Here is a 20,671-nt window from a genome sequence, read left to right as displayed (position 1 = left end):
ATTTTGAGATTTTATCCATATTTAAATTTTTGTATTATTAACTTTTTCATTTTCAATGAATGCCGATGTTTAAATTACTTCCTAGATTATGTTAATGATGGAAATTTTTTTTATGGGAATTGATGAGAATGAATTATATAAAATGTTACAGGATTTTCAACAGGTTTAAAAGAATTGTTTTTATATAATTTTAGCCATCACTATACAAAATTTCTCTAAAGTTTTAAAAATGGTTAATTATTTCTAAATAAATTTTTATGGCTTGTACTGAAATTAGAGACATCGAAATAACCCTTTTAACACCATGTTAGACTTAAAAATGAATTTGAATTGGTAAAATCCCTTGTAGTATATTTAATAAATTATCGGTAGACGAAGTTCGGTAATTTATTAGGTATACTACGGGATCATGTCATATCTTACAGAGGGGTAAGTTATGACAAAGGCCATGAATGATAAAATCTCACCTTTAATCAATACAGGGACATGGGATCTTGTAGCATGATCTAAGGCACAAAACATTATAAGGTACCAGTGGGTTTATCACCTAAAATAAAAGGCAGATGGCACCATGGATCACTATAAAGCCTGACTCGTCACTAATGGGTTTCATCAGAGACTTGGGATAGTTAAACCCATCAACCATTTAGTTGCTTCTCTCTCTTGCCTTCACAAACAAATGGCATATTCAGCAGTTAGACATATCCAATGCTATCTTGCATGGAGATTTACATGATAGTGTTTTCATCGATCAACCCAAGGGGTTCCTTGACAAAGATCGCCTAACACATGTCTATAAATTAAAGCGGTCCCTCTATGGCTTGAAACAAGCCCTGGGAGAATGGCATCACAAGTTAAAAAAGGCCATGATCAAGCTTCATTTTCAATCATCGAATGCGGATAGCTCACTGTTCATATACAATAATGGCAATACTTATGTCTTTTAGTTGGTTGATGTTGATAACATACTCATTACCGGTAACAATCTTATGCACATATCTTATGTTGTTACATATATCTTATGTTGTTAATTCTTTAAAGCGTGATTTTATGATATAACAGTTAGGCCCCGTTGATTACTTAAAAGGCGTTTTCGCTTATGTGCTACATAGATTACAACCAAACATCACTACAACTTATTCCATTATCAAGACCTATGTCTTGGCCATAGCGTGAATTCAATTACATACCTGAAACAACCTAGCACTCTAACTCAATCACATATGTTTCCAAAGACTGAACCCTCCTAAACTACACTCAAGTGCCAAATCTAGGTCTTGACAATAAGGATTTGACGGAGTTTTGAATAGAAACCAAACATTAAAATGAAAAGCATGAGAATATCTATGCTTTGCCTCTAGATTTCTTACAAATTGCCAACTTATTTTGGGGAAAGAAAATAACTCAAGAAGCAATAAAATACTTCAATAATAGATTTTTTATTTGCTATAAAGATATAATCGACTCCAAAAAAAAGCTATAATGGCAAATAAAAATAACATTAAATCTGTTGTGAAGTGCTGAAAAGTTAGTTATACGCTATCATGAGCAAGCATGGAATTACTGATGATCTTGAAAGTAAAACAAAGCCTTAAACTGAAGTTTAAGGAAGGCCAAATTATAATTAACTTTTGGGCTCAAAATAAGATAAAGATTTTTAATTTATTTCTTCAATTATTAATTTTAAATAAATAAAAGATATTTTATTCTTTTCGATTTTAATTAAAGGAATTTTACTTTTAAATTACAACGAATATCTCAATTTTAATGGAAGTATAATTAAAAGATTAGATAGTTTAATTTTTTTTTGAAAAAAATAGTTAATTTTTAAAATATAGGATCCAGGTTTAATATTATAAATTTCCCATTAACTTTGGGTACGTGTCCTTCCGAAAATGTGCATTTGCATCTTCCCAGGCTAGCACCTCGCTTCCCTCGCTTCCCTCGCACTCAAAATTTCTCCTAATATTTTTGATTGTGCAACAGAGAGATCTCACCATATCAGGTGGGTGAGAGAGATCCAGGGAACTCTCAAAAAGGTTCGAATGTATATAACATACGTTGAATCAATCAATCAAGGTACCTATTTTAAAGCCATTCATAGCTCTCTCTGTAAGTCTCTCTCTCTCTCTCTGATCTCATTTTCTATGTTCAATTTGGTTCCACTTTCCTCTATCGCATGATTTGAGCATGAAGCTTCTAATGGGTTTCCCTTAATTTGATTTTTTTTCCTGTCTGCATTTGTAATTCTGGATATTTTGAGCAATAGATCTCCAAATTTTCTGGAATCTGTTTTTTCCCCCTTTAATTATGTAAGTTAGGGTAGTTTTACAAAATTTGCTCTTAATTGGTGTTATGATAATGTGGGTTAGAGGAAATTTTTTTGGGTTGTGATCGTGGTTTGTAATCACAATTGGTGGCAGGTACGTACTGAAGGCTACGTTGCAGCAACACACGAATACTAGCTACGTTGCAGCAACACACGAATACTATCTGCCATTACATCTATGTTTGGAGGTCAAGTGACAGCGCCAAGCAATAGTCCACATTTGAGGAAGTCGGGTAGCCGACCTGTTGTCCTTGATCTTGGTAGAACAAGATTATAAGCTATTTTTCGATGTATTATGTGTGAATTGTTTGCTTGTATTTATTTATTTGTTAATATTTATGTTGGTTTATGTTTACTTATGGAGCTAATGTTGTGGACTATTTGGCAGTTGGTGAGCAGGGAAATGGTGCAGAGGAAGGTTTCTTGCATTCGACGGAGTCCAATGATTTGAAGAGTATGATTACGCCTATAAGCACTGCTGCAATAATGCCATCTCCAATATTATTATGGAGATTCAAGGTTGTGTTTTTAATGAAGTACTTATATCTGTGTTCCTTCCATAATTTTATTTTTTCAGTTTGCCTTATGATTTATTTGTTAAATTTATGCCAATGCCTGGTTCATCTGACTAAGGACCAAGACATTTTTTAGGCGTGATTCCATTATTCCCATTTTCTTCTCTTAATACAGATAGGTTCTACTAACTGAAGGAATTAATGACTGTAGTATAATTTCTTTTTTTTTTTTTTTTATACCCTTCCGCTTTCTGGATAAAATGTTGAACAAACCATTTAAGTTGAATATGTTGATCGAGTGCTAGTAATTGTTCCAATGCTGCTAGAAGTACATGCCCTGATTATGGCATGTTGTATTCTGATTTTACTCTGAATTTTACACCTATCATTAACCTTTTTCTTTGTTATCCATATTTGATCATACTGAAGGAGTTTAATTTCCAGGTACTATTATTCTTTCTATGGGGTTTCATTTGCTGCAAGGTGAGCATATATTTACACATTTCTTGTGTGTGGTTATGATTACTTGTGCATTGGATATTTTAGATTTGATGGCAGCATTGGCAATGTTTGAAGGACGTTGTATTGTAATTTCATAGTGTTACTTGCTTTGTGTCTCCTTAATGTGGCATGTGAAAATTTCAGACTGGATGGGATTCTGTCATGAGAATGAGTGTGGATTTGCGGGACCTCTTTCTATACGAGGCATTTTTATATTACAATCCTCTTCTTCTTGTGGTTAGTATTGGTTTTTATTGCGATGACTGGATGAGACCATTTTAATCTGATTGTTGTATTCATTTCATTGTGAAGTGAGAATGTTTTCTTCTGGTTTTCATACTGCAGACTATGATGGTTTGGCTTTGGGGAGTTAATTTATGGGTTTTCGCTCAATCTACAGTTAGTTATGCAAAAATTTTTTATCTTGACCAAAATCATCTTACTCACAGAGAAGTATGGAAGGTTTGTATTTTAGAACTACTACAATAAAACAGTTTACTTGTTCTCTATGATGTACCCTTGTTGTCCAATGTTACACTACTGTTATGCCATCCTCCCTTGCTGTTTTTAAACCTTGTCTGTTGGTTAGGTAATATGCTATGGAGGTTGCACTGCATGTAGTTCTGTTGGATATCTTTTGGAGTATCTTTTTTTACTTGATTACCTGATGCAGAATTTTCTAGGGATTTTAGGAATACCTATTTTAGGAAAAAATGTAGGAAGTATTGTTTTATTTTATTCAAGAAGTTATGCTGGTTTGAGATTCCTAATTAGAATTTTCTTGGTATTTTCTTGTCTAGGATTCCAAATCCTAATGCTAGCGGGGTTAGTAATTCTACTATAAATACCTATGAGCATTTTTACTAAGCAAATTCATTAGTATTTTCTTATTTAGGATTCCAAATCCTAATACTAGTGGGATTAATAGTTCTGTTAGTATTTAGGATTAATAAATACCTTGTTCATTATTAATCCCACTATTATTAGGATTTGGAATCCTAAACAAGAGACGATTAAGCAAATTCTAATTAGGAATCACATAAATGAAATAAAACTCTACTTCCTACATTTCTTCCTAAAATAGGTAGTCCTAAAATCTCTGGAAAATCCTGTGTCATTACCCCATTTTGTTCTAACTTATATGAAGTAATTTCATCATTGGCTCATGTGCATCAGTTGAAATGAAGGATGTCCAATTTAAGCTTGTCAAATGTTCATTGCACATGTTTTCAGAGGGATGATGTAATGAGTTCCATTTGATATTCGGTTTAATGATGGGTTCGTTGAAAAACTTTTATTGTAACAATATGCATTTTTGAGAATTGAAATGGAAGTTCTCCAAAATAAGGACTAGAATGGAAAACTTTTCACATTCTTTTAATCAAAATTTTAGTGATGCTTATTTATGACAACTGGGCGGGAAGGCACTTGTATAGGAAGAGCATGGTAATTGGTAAGCATCATAATTGTTTGTAGCACATGAATCTGCATTTTCAATGACTTGCTGGAAAGGGTTTACAGTTTAGATGAAGTATGAACATATTAAGCTCTCTGGATTTTTTTTTTTTTTTTTTTTTTTTAAAAAAACCTAGTAAAATTGTAAATGTTTTGAACATCTGTTGACAAGATATAATGTAGCAGACTGTCCACTTCTAGAGACTAGCTTTTTTTGTTTTTGTTTTAGAATGATTCTCTTTTCTTTGTTGTGGTCTACTTTTAAGGTTGAACCCTTTTATTCATTGTTATTATTGTATACTTGCAGAGGGTAACTGTCTAATTTATTATCTTCAGGTTGCCACATGGATGACTATCATTGTCCCAACTAGCATGACTGCATATCTTTACCTTTATTCTCATGGAGAAGTAACATTGGCTGCATCACAACCAGTGTAATAGATGCTCTTATTTAATTGCTGACAAGTTCTCATGTTCTGTTCAACAGCTTCTTAATGCTTTAAGGGTTTTATTTTGGCTTTTTCCTGCAGAAGTTTAGGATTTTAATTAATGCTATCTGCTATCCAGTAAAATAATAATTAGGATTTTTTTCATAAGTTATTTAGTTCAGAGTTGGTTTCGTGATACAATGATGATATTTTAATCTATATTGCTATTGCCACTTTACAGTTGCAAAAACATTGAAAATACTAACTTGCTGAATTGGGAGTTTCAGAAACAAGTTAAGGTTTGGAGAAGCTGTATCCATTGGCTGAATTTGGACAAGATGGGACAAAGAAAATTGTTGTCCAGTCTAATGTTTAGTGTAAAATAGGCAAGACAGAGTTCAAAATAAAATGTTAAAATGACTACTGTACCCTTTATCTTATCTATTTTTCTCTTGTATAAAATATTTATTGAAGAAAATAGCCAAAGTAATAAGTAATTACTTCATATAAATATATATATTTTCAGAATTATTCATTAAACTCAACTCAACTCAACTCAGCTAAGCCTTTATCCCAAAAATTTATTGGGGTCGGCTATAGGGATTTTTTTTCTCCACTATCAACGATTTTGGGTTAAATCCTCGGAAATGTTTAATGCTTCTAGGTCATGTTGTACTGCTCTCCTCTAAGTCAGTTTAGGTCCACCCTTTCTTTTCTTTCTATCCTTTAACTCAATGTGCTCTACTTGTCTAACTGGAGCTTCCGTATGTCTACGCTTCATATGACCAAACCACCTCAATCTCCCTTCTCTCAACTTATCCTCAATTGGCACCACTTCTACCTTTTCTCTAATACTCTCATTACAGACTTTATCTAGTCTAGTATGAACACTCATCCACCTTAACATTCTCATCTCTGCAACTCTCATCTTAGATACATGCGGCTCTTTCATTACCCAGCACTCACTACCGTATAACATGGTCGGTCGTATGGCTATACAGTAAAATTTTCTTTTCAACTTATTGGGAATCTTGCGATCACTTAAAACTCCCGTGGCACGTCTTCACTTCAACCATCCGACTTTAATCCTATGACTAATATTCTCCTTACATCCCCCCATCTACTTGAAGGATTGAGTCGAGATAGTTAAAGTGATTACTTTGGGGCAATACTACTCCATTCAAACTAACTCCTTCCCTATCAACAGTTCGACTTTCACTGAACTTGCAATGCATGTATTCTGTCTTCGTTCTGCTTAACTTAAAGTCCTTTGACTCTAAAGTACTTCTCTAAAGTTCTAGCTTTCTATTGACTCATCGCATCTCATCTATTAGAATTATATCATATGCAAACATCATGCACGAAGTGATACTCTTTTGTATATCTTTCGTCAATTCATCTAGAGCTAATGTAAAAAGGTAAGGGCTCATAGCTGAATCTTGGTGTAATCCAACTGAGAGAGGAAAATCTCGTGTCCCCTCCTACTGTGCGCATAATAATAGTTGCTCCTTCATACATATCTTTCAACACTTGTATGTATCTGATAGATACCCTCTTTTGTTCTAATACTCTCCATAAGACATATCTTGGAATACTATCATAAGCCTTCTCCAAATCAATACAAACCATATGTAGATCTTTCTTCACATCTCTATATTTCTCCATCAAGCTTCTAATAAGAAAGATCGCTTCCATAGTTGAGTGACAGGGCATGAAGCCAAATTGATTGGGAGAGATAGAAGTGTCATGACGTAGTCGATGTTCTACAACTCTCTCTCACAACTTCATAGTATGGCTCATGAGTTTAATTCCCCTATAGTTTGAGCAACTCTGTATGTCTCCCTTATTTTTAAAAATAGGTACTAAAATACTTCTCCTCCATTTATCAGGCATTTTCTTTGAGTGTAGAATCTTAATAAACAATTTAGTTAACCATGCCACTCCCATATCTACCAAACACTTCCACACTTCAATTGGTATTTTGTCGGGTCCACAGGCTTTACTAACTTTCATTCTCTTAAGTGCTTCCTTTACTTTTAAAGATCTAATCCTTCTAGTGTAATTCACATTTTTTTCTATTGCTCTGTAGTCTATATTTACGCTATAACCATTTTGACTATTATTAAAGAGATTATCAAAATAATTTCTCCATCTTTCTCTAATATCCTCATCTTTCACCAACACTTTTCCTTCTTTATCGTTAATGTACCTAACTTAATTGAGATTTTGACATTTCTTTTCTTTCCTCTATGCTAATCTATAAATATCTTTCTCCTCTTCTTTAGTTCCAAATTTCTTATATAACTTTTCAAAGGCCTGCGCTCTTGCTTGACTAACTGCCTTTTTTGTCTCTTTCTTTGCTATCTTGTACTATTCGTAAGCTTTATTATTATCACACTTAGGTAATTTCTTATATCATTCCCTCTTTCTCTTCACTGCCTTTTATACTTTCTCATTCTACCACCATCTCTCTTTTAAAGGTGGTCCATGTTCTCTATACTCTTCAAGTACTTTTTTAGCTACTTCTCTAATATTTGATGCGATCTGTATCCACATATCATTAGCCTCCACATCCACCTTCCATGCTTCGGACTCGGGAAGCTGATTTTTGAACTTCACTTGCTTTACTCCTTTGAACTCCCATCACTTTGTTCGAGCTACAATATTTCTTCTAGCTTTACTTGAATTGTTCCTAAACTTGACATTCAAGATCACTAACCGATTTTGACTTGTTAAAGCCTCTCCCAGAATAACCTTGCAATCCTTGCATAGAGCTCTATTTGTCTTCCTGGTTAAGAGAAAGTCAATTTGGTTCTATGTTGTCCAGTTTTGAAAGTCAATAAATGCGACTCCCTTTTTATAAAGTAGGTATTTACTAGTATTAGGTCATATGCCATGGCAAAATCCAGGATGCTTTTTCTCCTCATTTTGGCTACCAAAACCAAAACCAAAACCTCCATGAATATTCTCATAATCTTGTCTATCACTTCCTACATGTCCATATTTCTCCACCGATAAGAACATTCTCTTCATTCGGTATGCTTTGCATTAGATCATCCATATCTTCCCAAAACTTTTGTTTACTCTCACTATCTAGTCCTATTTGTGGGGCATAAGCACTAACTGCATTTATTGTTTCTTCTTCTAGTACTAGCTTTACTAGTATAATTCTATCTCCTACTCTTTTCATAGCTATTACGGCGTCTTTCGATATTCTGTCTATGATCATGTTCATTCCATTCTTGTTCCTCTCCTTTCCAGTAAACCACACTTTGTATTCTGAATTATCCATTTCCTTGTTTTTCCCTCCTACCCATTTAGTCTCTTGGATGCAAGCAATTTTCACCTTTCTCCTTTCCAAGGTATCCACAAGCTCTATTAATTTTCCTATAAGTGATCCGATATTTCAAGTATCAACCTTGATTCTCCTCTTATCATGTTCCTTCCTAATTGATCTCTTTTTATGATATCTTCTATTGTTCTCTATGCTTATCTTGTGTTCTGTTCCACTATCTGTTTTACTATCTTCAGAATTATTCATTATTTTTTAAAATTTTATACCCCGGTGCAAAAAAATTAATTTAATATTATTTAGATTTTAAAATATTTTATTTTTTATTATATTTTATTTTAATTTTAATATGTTATTTGCAATTTTTTTTAAAATGCTAGTTAAACTTCATTTAAATATGTAAAGGTATTCTTGTAAAGCTAGGACAAGATTGTCCATCACTTTCTGGAAGGACAAGAAATTACGGTTGGGACAAAGACAAAATCATCTTCTTGTCTTGTTGTAGTGCACAACAAACACAAAACAATGAGGATTTATCCCTGTCTTGTAACATCCTGTGTACCAAATGCGGCCTTTATGATAGAGAAAGAGATGAATTATTATATGTGCATGATTTTTTTTTTAACTGATATATGTGCATGATTTGAGAAGTATAATTTGAGACGATTCTTATTTCAGTATTATCTTCCATACGTTTCTTATTGTGTGCTTCACTTTGCTATATTGTAATGTGAAACATAATCTTTTTCCCCCTTTTTGAGTATACATCTTGATTGTTTAAGATTAGATATTTGGACTCTGATAATGTTGAACTGTGCTAGAACATTTGCGTTCTTAATTTTGAAGCTGATAGGATTGTAAACTTAACTAGAATCATAGATATCATGAAAATGGGTTAAACTTTGGATGGGAAAAATATAATAGGAAAAATATAAATAATGTCTATGGGTTAATTTTTCATGAAAAGTACGATGTTGGATTCCAACTATCATGATTATGTAACTTTATATGTTTATTTATCTTGTGGACGAAAGTACATCCCATCCCTTTCGACTGCTATTACAATGTTGGAAATGCATTCAGTTAACATTCTCTATATGGCAGGTCCTCTTATACTTTGCTGTTCTGATGGTTTTTATATTCCCCTTCGATATTTTTTATTTGTCATCGCGCTACTACTTGTTAAGGACTCTCTGGAGAATAGTTTTTCCACTACAGGCAAGTTTGATTGTTTTCCTGTTGTGGTTAATCAATTCACTTTGTCAACTTTCTTACTTGTTGAATAAGTAGTCAAGACCTGAAAAGTTAAGTGAATAAGTAGTATATAATTTACTTCTCATCTATCAAATTGCTCAGAAATTTGTCCTTGGCTTTTCCTTGTTTATAGATTCTAGATGGTTTTGACTACTATGGATGCTTCTATTGGGTAATCTTTTTGAAAACATAATTTTAACAATATATGTATAATGCATACAAACATTTGCAACAAAACACTGCCAAGAATGCTGCAAACCAAGGTGCCCTGACAAACGAGGGTGACAGTTTGGCAGGACATTTCACTTAATTATGTTTGTGTCCTGTAATGGTTTCTAGAAAATTTACTATTGAGCCACAAGGTCTGTAGTCTATGCTGCAAATGTGGAAGCTATTCTCTCCCATGACTTCCCTAGGAGGCAGAGGGACCTTTTGTGTGCACCAGTATACCAATATGAGCTTTTTATTATTATTATTATTATTATTATTATTATTATTATTATTATTATTATTATTATTATTTTGTCATCTATATGAGCTTTATGTACTGTATTTAATTTAACTTTTATATCATTGTTACAGGCAATTACGTTTTCTGACTTTTTTTTGGCTGATGTTTTGACCTCCATGTCAAAGGTATGGATCCTATTATCTAATTGTGACCATTTTGTTTGTTAAAGCATACTCATGCATGTGAAATTGTAAATACAATTGTATGTCATTCTCCTATCCTTTTTGAATATATAAACCTCGTGTGTCAGTAACATTAACTCTGCTGTAACTAAAAATTAAAATTCTTGGTTCCTTCTATTAACATATAGACAATTCTAGCTGTTGCCTTCTGATGATTCCAAAATGGGATATTTTTTTCATTGCATTTTCAACTGGGTAATTATTCTAGTTTTTGAACCATTTTTATGGGTTTGAAAACTCTTCTATATTCATAGCTCCTTAATGGTGGAAAATTAGCCTTTGAACTGGCTGATACCATTCAAATAAGGTTTCTATCTGGTATCTGTGATGAACACAAATTGTTTCATTCCTTTTTCTGCACTGAGTCAAGTATATGCTTTACAAACACCTCATCTCTGGCTTTATCACAGTTAACCTTTCATTACTTGTATTAATTCAAAGGCTTATTGGAGAGATTATAAAATAAGCTTTACTATTAATTGTAATCTAGCACTTACTAATATTGCATTCAAGGTGAGAAATCAGGATTGGTTCTGATATTTTTCAGATATTAAATTGCTACTATACTTGCATGATGTTCTCATAAATTTCAATTCTGTGCAGGTATTTTCAGATTTGGAACGTTCAGCATGTCGAATGCTCCATCGACAGGTTAGTATTGTTTTTGTGCAAAGTTCAGGGCGTGTTTACTTAAAGAAAGTGTTTTTTGTTTTTCATCTCCAATTTTTTTAGAAAATTGGAATAATGTTTTCTGCAGAAAATTTAGAGAAAATTTTCATTTATCAAAGTTGCAAAAAAGTTTTCTCTTTAACAAAAAGGAGAATGTGTTTATTTGTGAGAAACCGAAAACTAATTTCGTATTTTAAAAACTGAAGAATATGTTCATTTATAAAAAATTTGGAATTGTTTTCCAAATTGTAAAACTAAAAATATATTTATATTATGTAAAAAAATTATTATATTTTATTTTTTTAACAAGTTGTTATTGATTTTATTATCACTTATTAATTACCTAATGCAATTTCAAAGTAACAATTTATTTTGATTATTCTTTTAAATAGATAAATTTAACTCATGTTACATGACAAAATACAATTTAGAAAAAAACTATAAATAAATATAACTTCAAATTGTAGTAAGAAAAGTGAAACAAAATAGAAAGAAAAATTCATCATCAGTTTGATTAGATCATAAAATATTCTAATTTCTATTACGATTATTACAATCATCAGCAGATCGCTTCCCTTTTGAGTTTCCAATGCTAGATTCTTCACCATTAGATACATGGTTGCCTCTATTTAGAAATTCTTCCTCAGTTTGACGCTCTTCATCTGAGGTAGGAGGTAATTGTATAGAAGTATGGTGAAGATGCCCAGTAGCAATAGATTTGCTAAAAACTTGACCAAGTAGGTCATAATGTTTACACCCATTTTTTTGTATGCCCTAAAGTTCTTATGTTTCTGCAATTTGAAAAGTATAGTATATGTATATCAACTATTGCTAATAAAAAACAAGAATTTTCACGCAATCAATGTAAAAAAAAAAAAAATATAATTTAAATTTCTTTAAATAATTTAAATAAAAAATTATCTTATAAAACATTTGCCAAACATTTTCTGCATCAAAAATGATGTTTGAATTTGAATCAAAAGTGACACTAGTATGCTCCAACAATTCAGAAAATTGCCGATGCTTTACACAAAGACGATTGTATTTTCCCTTTAGCTTATCTATACCATATCTCTCGCCTATTGCTAAATATAGCTCATCATCCATTTCTTGCTAATCACTTTATTTAAAACTGAGTGTTCCATTAGGATCCTTCTTAACTCTTTCATACAATATTCTTAGAAATGCAATTTCATTTGCATTGGACCATTCTTTCACATCTTCACCATCCCCAATCTTTCCCCAATCTATGTACGAATTCTAACACAATATTTACATGCAGCAAATTAAATATTCAAATAAATATATCAAATAAATCAAGTCCCACCAACTTAGTACATATAGATCAAGCCAAAAAACATACCTTTAATGCACCTTGTATTGATTCGTTTCTCAAGCAAAAGATACTGGAAGCGGAGGAAGAAATTGCATCAGATTAAACTGAAAGAGAATATATGAAAAAAAAAATGTGTATTACAAAAAATAGTCAACCAACTTTGATCCAAATTTACCACAGCATGAACACAAAAATGCAGCTAGGACACAAATATTGTTCACAAAACAGAGCAGAAATTTGCACCAAGCGCAACATAGTAGGGTAGGACATAGATTCAGCATCAATATTTGAGTACCCCTTTATCAAAGCAAACCAATGGAGCACAAACAATTAAATCAAAGTAGCAAAAGAAACCCAACAGTTGGAAAGTATAGTGGCAAATTCTGCACACTATGATCTTGCACATGCAAGGAATTCAATCACCAATCCAATGCTAACCAATGTTAACAAAAGTAAGGAATTTATAATAAAATTAAGAGTAAGTTACAATAGGAGTTACATATATATAATGATACTTGAATTATATAATGATTATTGAATTCCCACCTACTGAGAACATGTTGTAAAGTATCACCTAGAACAGAATAGGAATGAGACTGGATGAGAAGAGAAAAGAATGAGATGAGAAGAGAATAGAGATTTAGAGAGAAAATATTATTGATTGAATTCTTGAATGCCTCTGTACAGGTATTAGTCCACACTCTATATTCTCAGCAATAACTGCTCCCTAACAATTTTCAGACAACTAAAACCACTTCCAGCAGATCTGAGTTGTTTCTAGAATTTCCCTCCAAAAAGCAGTTACACTAATTTCCTGCCAAAAGGTTCTCAACTACCTAAAACAATAACAACTCAACTTACAATTACTTCTTAACATTCTTCTTTTTCTATAGTATGTGACAATACCCTCCCCAAGAGAATCTTCTTGTCCCCAAGAAGATGAAAATTCTGGAAATTGAGCCAAAAGAAAAGATTGATCTTCCCAAGTTGCTTCTTCAGCTGGAAGATGAAGCCACTTAATAAGGCCTTCGAGAATCTTTTGATTATCCCTGGACACCACTCTAGTCTTCAACACTTTCTCAGGGGCTATGAGTATTGCATCATCCTGAAAAATTGGCAGGTCTTGAACTACTATTGCATCATTTCCCACTTTCCTTTTTAGTAAGGAAACATGAAAAACAGGATAGATGGAGGCATTGTTAGGAAATTTCAGCTTGTAAGCCACTGCTCCAATCTTTGCCACAACCTGATATGGGCCAAAAAATCTTGCTGATAGCTTAAAATTCTTTCTTATAGCCAAGGAAGTTTGCTTGAAAGGCTGCAATTTGAGATATATCCAGTCCCCAACTTCAAATTCCCTATCAAATCTCCTCTTTGAAATTCCCTATCAAATCTCCTCTTATCAGCATATTGTTTCATTCTGTTTTGGGCCAGCACTAAATTCTCTCTAATAAGCTGATACAGCTGCTGCCTTTCTTGCAAAAAATTTGCAATAGAACCCACAGAATTGGGAGGTTTTTGAACAGAATTAATTGGTTTGGCAATGGAAGATTGCTCCAAGTTTGAGGTTTTGGGTGCCAAGAAATAAGGTGACTGAGAAGAAGTGTTTTTGGGGATAAAAGTACAATAATAAGAAGATCTAAAATTATTCTGGTGAGGTCTGGTAATAGAATTAACTTTCTTGCTGCAATTCAAGAGTTGTTCTTGGTATTTTGCAATTTCAAAAGCATGGAAAAGAGTAGTTGGTTTCATCATCCTGACCATAAGTCTTATATCATCTCTTAACCCACCAACAAAGGCTGACAGAAAATAAGCTTCCCCCAAATTAGGCATTACCCGATCCAACCTAATTCTTAGATCCTCAAATTTATCTTGATATTCTTCCAAAGTTCCTTCTTGCCTCATCTTCATGATTTCTTCCACTATATCTTCTAACCCTTCCTCTCCAAACCTTCTACAAAGGTCTTTTTCAAAATCCTCCCAAGAATGAGAACCTTCCCCCGATATCCAATTATGATACCAAGCATCAGCCCTATCCATTAGAAACAAACTAGCAATGCCAACCCTTTGCTCTTTAGGAACCCCATACACCTCAAAGTACTTAACACATTTCCTTACCCAAGCCCTAGGTTCTTTTCCTTCAAAAGTAATCAATTCAATTTTTGGCAACATTTGGGACATACCTTCAACATTAATTGCAGATCCATTACTGTTGCTGCCTCCTCCTTGGTGTTGATTGACTCTTTCCCTCAGATTAGGAAGAATTCCTTTGCCCCCAAGAGTTGCGATAGAAGTTTCAACCTCATCATTCCCTCCTGGACCGACCTTAGGCATGGAATCACCAAAAATGGATCGCAATTCTTCTCTGATCATATTGCGAGTCTCAATTGCTTGCTGTAAAGCATTCTGCTTCATTTCCTCCCTTAATTCATCTTTATCTTTCTTCGACTCATTCTGTACAGCTCTAATTACTACTTCCAATTCAGAGAATCTGGAATCTTGAGCAGTCTCTGAATAGGAATGAGACTGGATGAGAAGAGAAAAGAATGAGATGAGAAGAGAATAGAGATTTAGAGAAAGAGAAAATATTATTGATTGAATTCTTGAATGCCTCTGTACAGGTATTAGTCCACACTATATATTCTCAGCAATAACTCCTCCCTAACAATTTTCAGACAACTAAAACCACTTCCAGCAGATCTGAGTTGTTTCTAGAATTTCCCTCCAAAAAGCAGTTACGCTAATTTCCCTCCAAAAAGTTCTCAACTACCTAAAACAATAACTACTCAACTTACAATTACTTCTTAACATTCTTCCTTCTTTTTCTATAGTATGTGACACATGTCTTCCTTCTTTTTCCTTCCACGTGAAGGATTTTTTCTGAGCAAGTCATTGCAGATAAATCTACCATTATGAAATTATTTGTCATCACCATGCAATTGCTTGACTAGTTTGTTCCTAAATTTAAAAGTATCCCAGCACAAAATTCTATTTTGATATTCCATAAAAGCTTTAAAATATATAATCTAACCACGTTAAGAAAAGATAGAATTAATATAAATGTATTTAACATTATTATTGGAATTGAGGTTAAAAATATTTTTTAAAACATATTGATTAAAAATATTAATATAAATTAAAATTAAATAATATATTTTCAATTATAAGGCAGAGCTTCTTTCTATTCCAAACGCAACTTGCATGAAAAGACATCATTCAGATAGGAATGAAATTAAAAACAACTAATTTGATCAATGACTCATTCAGATTTTATTTATTCTAAGTGGATTGGTAGATGAATGTCGGACCAAATTAATTAAGATGGCAAACTTGAACTTTTATGTATATTGAAATGCGTAAATGGTAATACTAAACTATTTAAATGAAAACATTATTGAATCTAAGCTCAAGCAAATGGCAGTCTCTAATAAACCAACCTAAAGATCAATCTCTAACCAACCAAAAGAAAAACCAACAACAAAAAGACAATGCAAAAGATGCAATAAAGAAAAAAAAAAATCATCTACATTATTCTTTGCTAAAGAAACGATGACAACGTTGTCATTCTTGGAACATAAAGAACAAGAATTACAAGGCACTGTGAAGTCCAGTTCATAACAACACTTGATCAAAACACCTCCAACCTATCTCTTGTCCTGTCTTATTGAATCTCTAAATTAAAGTTTCTACCATTTCTCGATTTTGAACAAAACAAGACAAACAGAATATGCAAGTTCACACTTACATGAGTAACATGAGTGCGATAAAAAGCAACAATTCTATATGTGGGACTAAAGCTTATTGAATCTTTACACTCAACTATTTTCTCAAATTTTCTCAATTACCAAAAAACTAAATAAAATTGTAAAGGGTAAAAAAAAGAAGAAAAGAAAAACGTACCTGATGATGTTGAACCCATGTAAAATTTAACCAGAGATCGAGTGAGCAAAAAGGGTATTGAGATTGAAGAAATTGAAAATTAACATGGGATAATTTGGATTATCAGCACAATCCAATAGTTAAGGTTAAATTGGGGGAATCTGACAAAAAAAAAATAATAATAATCAGATGTCATGACTGAAGAGGAGAGAAAATGGATTGAGAGAAGAAGAGAGAAAGAACTCTTTGAAGAAAAGGATTAATTGATGATCGAGGAAAGGAGGAATAAAAGGGGACAAGAGAAAAAAATGAAAAAGGATTTCTACCAACATTCGAAGACATACTTTTTGATGCTGATATAAAAACTTTCGTGTTTTTTATTTGTGAAACTTGTAGAAAATTTGGAGCACTCTCCAAATTTTATAATGGAAAATTTTGGAAAACAACTCAGAGATGTTTTCTAAATTTTCTTTTAAATTTGGAAAACTATTTCCTGACACGTTTTTGGAAAATTAATCAAAATGAATTGGATATTCTAATTTTCATTTTCTGTAGAAAAGTTTTCTAGAAAATTAGAAAATTCTCTCTAAGTAAACAGGCCCTAAGCCATTCAAAGTGCATTCTTGCATATTCTCGAACCAGTGTTTAAAAAATATAAATGTAGGAGGATTTATATTATTTGGGAAGTGAGAAGCGTCTTAGGCATCTTTTCATTTGCAAAGAATTCTTGATGTGAAATCACAGAGATAAAGGGATGATCTTTGTCTTAAAGATACACAAATCCTTTACCTGTGGTTGCTTGGCATCCCAATCATTAGTCCTTTGAGGCTTTGACTGCTAAATTTGTTATATCATACCTGTATTGATTTCTGTCCCCTTAAACAATGGCTATGAAACTAAACTTCCTAGTGTAGTTTGCTACAAATGGTGATCTATGCTTCTGTCTTATCAGGAGATTTTTGTCTGAATACGTGCAGGTTGCCACCATTGCATGGTTTGAAGCTGATTCTGTTTGTGGCAGCCACTCCGTTGCAATTCCTTTAGTCCTTGTTTCACCTTATATTTTTCGATTGTTCCAATGCCTTCGGCAATACAAGGATACTAGGGAGAAAACAAATCTCTTTAATGGTACATATGTTATGAAATTCTTTACTAAACAGCACACACACCCCAAACACACCCCCCCCCCCCCCCAAACCCAAAAATTGCCCCCTCTCTCCCTTTTTTTCTTCTTTGATTTATATATTTTTAAACATCTTTTTCTTTTCCTTCACCTGTTTTCGAATATATTCTTAAGACATTGCAAAATTGGTTTCCTCTATCCAAAAATAATACTATGATCTATTGCTATTCATCATTTAGCTTTGGTGCACCGACTGAAATGACCTGTAATGTTCCGTTGCTAACTTTACACTGAGAATGACTTGTTAAGTTTCTGATAATGACCAGTGCTCCATTTCCTCCTATGGATTGTCATTCTGTCACTATCTGAATTCTGATACAACCTTTTCTTGTTCTTTTATTTTGGGTTATGCACACAGATGGTTTTTGTTGCCTGAAAACTTTCAATAACTTCATTTTCTTATGGTTTCAGCTTTAAAATATTCAACTGCAGTGCCAGTGATTTTTCTTTCAGCGCTTAAATATCATGTCTTCCCTGATAGATGGACAAATTTTTATCGGCCTCTCTGGCTTCTATCAAGTGTTTTGAACTCATTGTACTCGTTTTATTGGGATGTGACTCGGGATTGGGACTTGAGGTATGTTGTTGCTTTCCGTACTGTTTCACATTTATAGTGTGACAATTGTCACTTAGTTACTCCCCTTCATCTCAGAACCAGAGAAGGGCCATTGGCTAGTTTGGTTCCACTTAAGCATTAAGCAAGATGCTAATCACCTCAATGTTGACGCCCTTCAACTGAATCCTATAGTCTCTGAATACTTACATCTTCAACAACATTCATTAATTAATCTCTTTTTCTTTTGCCAGCTGCTTCACACGAATTTTCAAATTTAACAAACCAAGTCTCTTCTCTTACCTGCTCTATGGACGAAAATGGGTAAGGATTTATATTCACTATTGCACCTATTAGGCAGCAGTCTTTGATTTACAATCATATTTCTAGGATTACAGCTAACCTGTCCAGTTAGAACAGAATCCTTTTGCATGGTTGGTTTGACACCTAAATCCAGGCATCTATGAAGCCAGGGCAATCAAACCAATTCTGTTTGATCCAATGATGTTTTTGTGTGATTTTCCATTTTCTTGTAGCATAAACATTAATTTTTGAAGTGTAAATAGGTGTGGGCTAACCCATTGATCTGTTTAACCTTCCTAATTTCTGTCATTTCTCTGGAGTAATTATATATATTTGGAGTTGCAGGTATATTTTTGGGTCATAGGAAGCAATTTGGTTCTGCGTTGCACTTGGACGTACAAGCTGTCTGCCCATCTCCGTCATAATTACCTCACTGTGTTTATGATCACTGCCTTGGAGATGGTCCGCCGTTTCCAATGGGTTTTCTTCCGTGTTGAAAATGAGTGGAATAAAATGAGCTCCAAGTCAAATATTCAGCTCTCAGTAAATGAGATCTCAACTGAGGAAACCAAGTTACTATCTTCCACTGACCATAATGTATAGACAACTATGGAGGCTTTGAACAATGTCCTCCATATTTTTGCGGAGAAGGTTTTGTTCATTGCATTTTTAATTTCCAATTATATAATTTTTTTGTTCATAGAGGAAAGAACTGTTCAACATTTACAAAGCTACTAGATTTATATCTTGTCATAATTATGTTTTAGTGTACTGATGAGAGCTTCCATATAGAGGATGTTCATTTTGTCAAAGCCATATCCTTGAACCAAAGGGTTAAGGCCCTAAAGAACTGATAGACATTCTATCTGTAACACAACTTACGAAAAGAAAGCCAAGAAAAAAAGCTTTGTAGAAAAGTGCCATTTAATGCCTCATTTTTCTGTGCAAAGACCAAACCCGGAGCGCTAAACTCGGCTGATGGATGCTTCATGTATGCCTGCGAAAAGAATTTAGGCTTCAGAAGCTAAAAATGTTCTGAAGGTTGCATCAACTCGTTATGCAACTCTCTTATTTGGGCAAGGCCGTATATTTGTCAAGGACTACCAAATCATTTGGTAAAGCAATTAGCAGTCATTGCTTTATTTTCTGGTTTGTTCGTACGTGATACACCACTTGGTTCTTGAATCGTTATTGTCCAAGCCGTTTTAATCCTTTTCACATTGTCATCCTCATCCGGAACCCTTTGCAATCAAATTGATTGAAAGTTGTTTCTTCACCCCTCATCAACACGTCTATATCCACCATTTCTTCCATAATATGATATCATCATCTTGTAGAGTTTTAGTTTCCACTGATAGATCAGATATGTACATGTGTCAAAAGCCCATTTCATGATTCCCGTACGTCTACACTCAGAATTCGGACATTGCTAACCATCTCAATGTCTTAAAACTGTAGCCGGCAGCAGGAAGCTAGAGCCGAGTTTGTTCGAGCAAATCACATCAGGAGTCTTAACCATATTATCTAGTGTGATAGAGAAGCTAGTGGCTGGAAATGATCCGCTTGCAGATGGCTTGAACCAGGAGCTAGATGAGATGAGCGCTGGCTTTACTAGGCTTGGGAAGAACTTAAACGCATTTCATGGAGTAAGACCACCGAGTATAAGCATATCAAAGTACTTGGAGAGGCTATACAAGTACACAAATTGTAGCCTATCCTGTTTTGTGGTCGGATATGTGTACATAAGCATCCTGACTTGCTTGTGATATGATATCACTGAATGTGCATAGGTTGCTGGTTACAAGTCTCATTCTCTCTCTCTCTCTCTTCCCCTTCTTGCCCTTCCCGTCCCTTCCCCCCCCCCCCCCTCTCTTGTTTTTTTCTTATAACTATGTTTACCATTACATGTGCTTCCTCATTTCGCTTTTTAGACTAACTTCTAGATATATTCTCTAATTCTCCATACTTTATATGGGTGGGAAATGGTTATGTTTTTAGTATTCACAAGCACTAATAAATATTGAATAAATTTCTTCGGTCGATGCTCCTATCCTCTAAACAAAATTGAAAAATAAAAATGATTTGAAAAGACAGTGTTTTTAATGAGGTCAATTGAACAAAAAATGCCAAAATTTGTATGAATTCATATTTAAATTAGTAACTTTTAATGTCGAATGAAATAACCACACTTTTAAGATTTGTCACAATTGTATCTAATGGAATGAAATTGAATTTTAGAAGTTAATAGTAAATTACAATATAGTACCAAAAGTTTTAGTTG

At 33.5% G+C, this 20,671-nt stretch overlaps 1 protein-coding gene across 5 annotated transcripts; it reads left to right on the top strand.

Moving 5' to 3' along the window:
• The first annotated feature begins 1,894 nt into the window (after nt 1-1,894).
• Nucleotides 1,895-19,202, top strand: LOC110657614 (uncharacterized). Of its 5 annotated transcripts, none has more exons than XM_021814884.2 (14): nt 1,895-2,112; nt 2,424-2,589; nt 2,718-2,848; nt 3,289-3,327; nt 3,490-3,582; nt 3,691-3,807; nt 5,137-5,232; nt 9,625-9,738; nt 10,357-10,410; nt 11,071-11,118; nt 17,329-17,479; nt 17,946-18,111; nt 18,342-18,411; nt 18,736-19,202. In XM_021814884.2, the coding sequence occupies exons 2-14, from the start codon at nt 2,508-2,510 to the stop codon at nt 18,991-18,993; spliced, it is 1,419 nt and encodes a 472-aa protein (XP_021670576.1). In that variant the 5' UTR covers nt 1,895-2,112; nt 2,424-2,507; the 3' UTR covers nt 18,994-19,202. The 5 variants fall into 5 exon arrangements, with proteins under 5 accessions (XP_021670576.1, XP_021670579.1, XP_058006028.1 ...); XM_021814887.2 differs by having other exon boundaries at nt 1,925-2,112; nt 2,424-2,562; XM_058150045.1 differs by having other exon boundaries at nt 1,926-2,083; nt 2,428-2,589.
• Nucleotides 19,203-20,671: the final 1,469 nt, after the last annotated feature.

Source organism: Hevea brasiliensis, chromosome 7 (assembly GCF_030052815.1).
Source record: "Hevea brasiliensis isolate MT/VB/25A 57/8 chromosome 7, ASM3005281v1, whole genome shotgun sequence".
Taxonomy (NCBI): Eukaryota; Viridiplantae; Streptophyta; class Magnoliopsida; order Malpighiales; family Euphorbiaceae; genus Hevea; species Hevea brasiliensis.
The sequence above is the reverse complement of the archived record's forward strand: the minus strand, read 5'-3'. Positions and strand labels throughout refer to the sequence as shown.